This window comes from Ziziphus jujuba, chromosome 2 (genome assembly GCF_031755915.1).
Source record: "Ziziphus jujuba cultivar Dongzao chromosome 2, ASM3175591v1".
Lineage (NCBI taxonomy): Eukaryota > Viridiplantae > Streptophyta > Magnoliopsida > Rosales > Rhamnaceae > Ziziphus > Ziziphus jujuba.
This window is the reverse complement of record NC_083380.1, coordinates 27,685,614-27,689,570: the sequence shown is the minus strand read 5'-3', so window position 1 is coordinate 27,689,570 and position 3,957 is coordinate 27,685,614. Positions and strand designations below refer to the sequence as shown.

The following is a 3,957-nucleotide window of genomic DNA, read 5'->3' as shown; positions in this document are numbered from 1 at the left end:
GAAAAAAAGGGGAAATGGAAAGTGATGAAAAAAACCATCAAAACCCATCAAAAACCACTACAACTTTGAAACAACAAAAAGGGCAAAAAAAAAAAAAAAGGTGAGAGAGAGAGAGAGAGAGAGAGAGAGAGAGAGGGAGAGTGAGAGAGAGAGTTTATCCAAATTTTTATGAATTTTTATTTAATAAAAATTAGAATTATTTTTCTATGGGCAAAAAACATAGCATAAGTTTGTAACACGTGCAGAAACGGCCGTTAGCAGTTTCGGTACCTCTGGCTCTCTTTGGCCGCAATCCCAAACGGCGACCTCATGGCCAATTGTAGGGCCCACCACAGTCCCCTTTCTCTTTCTGTTAAAAATTATAAAAATAAAATTAAAAGAAAATTTCAATTATAAAAATAATATTTTGTCCCACTTTTTTTAATATTATTTAATTCATTACTCTCCCCCACAGCGAATATAACCAGGAGGAAAGGAGAGAGAATCTAGCTTAGTGAGAAAGAGAGAGATAGAGAGAGAAGAGGAGGAGGAAGAAAGAATAAGAAGAAGAAGAAGAAGAAGAAGAAGAGGACCTTGCCTGCAAGTTGTCGTCTTCTTTTACAATTCGTAAGCTTTTCTTATCTGGGTTTTCATTTTTGTCTCCAATTTGTATGGTTAAATTTTGCTTCTTTTATATATATATATATATATATATATTTTAATGGGTGGGTAGCTTTGTTGTATAACAGGTGAGAATGAATGGAAAAGAAGAGTTAATGGCATAGCTCTTGATGGAACATAAAAAAAATGGGATTTTTTTTTTCTTTGTTTGTATAAGAGTGTTAAAAGAGAATTATTCTTTGTGGATTTGGTGGTAATTGCATTAACATTTTGATTGCAGTTGGGTAATTTAGTTGAATAACTTTCAATTCTTTTCCGTTTTCTTTGTTTAATTTTTGGTATGTACTTTGTTGGTTTGGAAACCCAGAGATCTGATTTAGGTAATTCTCATTTGTTGCTTTTAAATTGCCTCATATATTTTTCTTCCATGAAGGTCTGTATGAATTTTGATTGTTTTTCTTGCTGTGGTCGGGTATGAAAATTATGCTCCCCCAGATTAACTTTCGATCTGTTATGCATTGGTGCATGCACTTTTCTTTTCTGAGGAAATTCTGATAGATTGAGATTATTCAGTATTTGTTCTACTGCTTCCTATCCCCCATATGTTTTAATAATTGTTTTGGTATTACCCATTATTATTGTGAAATGGGTTTTGGTAGTTTCTTAAATTTGATTCAAAATCATATATTTATCATATAGTTTGCTGATTGACCTATTTGCATGTGGACTGTGGAGTAACTGGGGGATATAAATTTCATTTTTTTTTTTAGACTGATTGGTGTTGCATTTCATTTTGATGGGTAACAAAGGAGGAGGTGCTTCTCCGGAGGAGGACGGATCAGACGATTCTGAAAATATGTTGGAGGGCCCATCCTATCTTGTGTCAAGAGAGCTACCAAGCTCCTGCGAGCAAGAAAGTAAGTGGATTTACAATACTTATCGAGTGATTGAGCTCTCAAACAATAAGCGCAGGTTGGAAGATGGAGAACACTTCCCATCAGCAAAATTATGCAAGATATCTGATGCTCCAGAAGGAAAGGAAGCACCAGCAGATAGTAATGAACTTCCCCTTGTCCAAGCAGCGAAATTATGCAAGATATCTGATGCTCCAGAAGGAGAGGAAGCACCGGCAGATAGTAACGAACTTCCCCTTGTCCAAGCAGCAAAATTATGCAAGATATCTGATGCTCCAGAAGGAGAGGAAGCAACGGCAGATAGTAACGAACTTCCCCTTGTCCAAGCAGCAAAATTATGCAAGATATCTGATGCTCCAGAAGGAGAGGAAGCACCGGCAGATAGTAACGAACTTCCCCTTGTCCAAGCAGCGAAATTATGCAAGATATCTGACGCTCCAGAAGGAGAGGAGGCACCAGCAGATAGTAACGAACTTCCCCTTGTCCAAGCAGACCCATCAGATGACCAGAATCATGCAGGGGATTATTCTGATGTTAGTTCACTCATCCACCAACTTGGTCGGGATATCTCAATCAACTGTCTCTTACGCTGCTCAAGGTCTGATTATGGCTCAATTGCCTCGTTGAATAGAAGTTTTCGTTCACTAATTCGCAGTGGAGAGCTCTATAGGCTGAGGCGGGAGATGGGTATTATAGAACATTGGGTTTATTTCTCATGCAGCCTCCTTGAATGGGAGGCATTTGATCCAAATCAACGCCGTTGGATGCATTTGCCTAAAATGAATTCAAATGATTGCTTCATGTGTTCTGACAAGGAGTCATTGGCCGTTGGTACAGAACTCCTCGTTTTTGGAAAGGAAATAACGTCCCATGTTATTTATAAATATAGCATTTTGTCCAACACGTGGTCATCTGGCATGAAAATGAATACGCCAAGGTGCTTATTTGGCTCTGCTAGTCTCGGGGAGATCGCCATTTTAGCTGGCGGTTGTGGTCCAAGTGGCAATATCTTGAACTCTGCTGAGCTATACAATTCAGAGACAGGAGATTGGGTTACTCTTCCTAGCATGAATAAGCCGAGAAAAATGTGCTCGGCAGTATTCATGCACGGAAAATTTTATGTTATTGGTGGAATTGGGGAGGGCAGCCCAAAGTCGCTTACATGTGGGGAAGTGTATGATCTTGAGAAGATGACTTGGACTGAGATACCTGATATGTTCCCTGGCCTAAATGGAGGGGCTGGAGTGACTGAGGCACCTGCTGCAGCTGAGGCACCTCCTCTGCTCGCTGTTGTAAATAACATTTTGTATGCTGCGGATTATGTAGGAAAGGGGGTTATGAGATACAACAAGGAAGAAAATAAGTGGGATCAAATTGGGAGTTTACCTGATAGGGCAGTCTCAATGAATGGATGGGGTTTAGCATTTAGGGCATGTGGAGATCGGTTAATAGTTATTGGTGGACCAAGGGCTTTAGGCGGAGGAACAATTGAACTAAATTCTTGGATCCCTGATGAAGGGCCGCCAGAATGGAATGTGCTTGCCAGCAAGCAATCTGGCAGCTTTGTGTATAATTGCGCGGTAATGGGATGCTGAGGTGTCCAGTTTTGCTGACACCATGTGTGCTGTGTGGAGAGTCCTCTTGGAATGGAATTTACAATCTTCGTTTTTCAAGGAGATGGAATTCCAGCTCATGGGTAATCTCTGCCCTCCTCTTTTGGGGAAATTTATGGTTTTAATTTAGATATAGAAAGAATTCACAGAAGGACTGGGGGTTTTAATTTCCTTTCTCTTTTTTTCCTTTTTCCGTTGCGTCTTTTCCCTTTTTTAGTTACCATGAGAGCTCAAAGGTTGGAATTATGTAGAACAGGCACAGGTGAATAAACTCAAGTACTGGTAAATGTTTTAGGTTGTTGTGACTATTTCCATAAGTTTTATTGAAAAGTTCTGAATTGTGTAATCTCGTTCATGATCTTTCATTAGTTTTTTTTTAAAATTATTTATTTATTTATTTTGGTAGTTTAACCTCAAATGGGAAAAAAAAGAAAAAAGAAAAAAAGAAAAAAAAAAGATTTAGTGTTTTTATGTTAATTTTGTTGTAATCATGACTTCTTCAAGGATCTTAATATGTTGAAAGGTTTTATACAACTGTGATATTACCTTTCTGAATGCACTTTGTATGACAATTAAGATGGTTGTAGTTCTTTTGATCCAGTTAAACCGGTAAAAGTGAATGAGTTGTATCTCTATTTTTTTCGCATTCTCTTAGTTTTTCCTCTTTCACTTTCCTGTGTTTCTGCCATTTAACTGGAAGGTTAATATTCTTCTTTCACATGGAATAGATGCTTCATTTTCCATGTTAGTTTGATATTATTTCTTGTTTGGTCATGTGCAACATGCAAAATATAGCTTAATGTAGCTTTGATATTTGGATGACAATCCAG

General features: G+C 38.1%; 1 protein-coding gene across 3 annotated transcripts; it reads left to right on the top strand.

Annotated features, from left to right (window-relative positions):
• The first annotated feature begins 325 nt into the window (after positions 1-325).
• On the top strand, positions 326-3,473 carry LOC107419274 (F-box/kelch-repeat protein At1g74510). Of its 3 annotated transcripts, none has more exons than XR_009635686.1 (2): positions 326-606; positions 729-1,364. XR_009635686.1 is itself a non-coding variant. In XM_016028017.4 (2 exons), exon 2 carries the CDS (start codon positions 1,397-1,399, stop codon positions 3,107-3,109), a length of 1,713 nt encoding a protein of 570 aa, XP_015883503.2. In that variant the 5' UTR covers positions 431-606; positions 1,371-1,396; the 3' UTR covers positions 3,110-3,473. The 3 variants fall into 3 exon arrangements, 2 of the variants coding, with proteins under 2 accessions (XP_015883503.2, XP_048329757.1); XM_016028017.4 differs by lacking the exon at positions 729-1,364 and adding an exon at positions 1,371-3,473 and having other exon boundaries at positions 431-606; XM_048473800.2 differs by lacking the exon at positions 729-1,364 and adding an exon at positions 1,410-3,473 and having other exon boundaries at positions 432-606.
• Positions 3,474-3,957: the final 484 nt, after the last annotated feature.

Excerpts from the sequence above, each read along its gene's own strand:
- LOC107419274 (XM_016028017.4), top strand. The coding sequence starts at position 1,397 with ATGGGTAACAAAGGAGGAGGTGCTTCTCCGGAGGAGGACGGATCAGAC.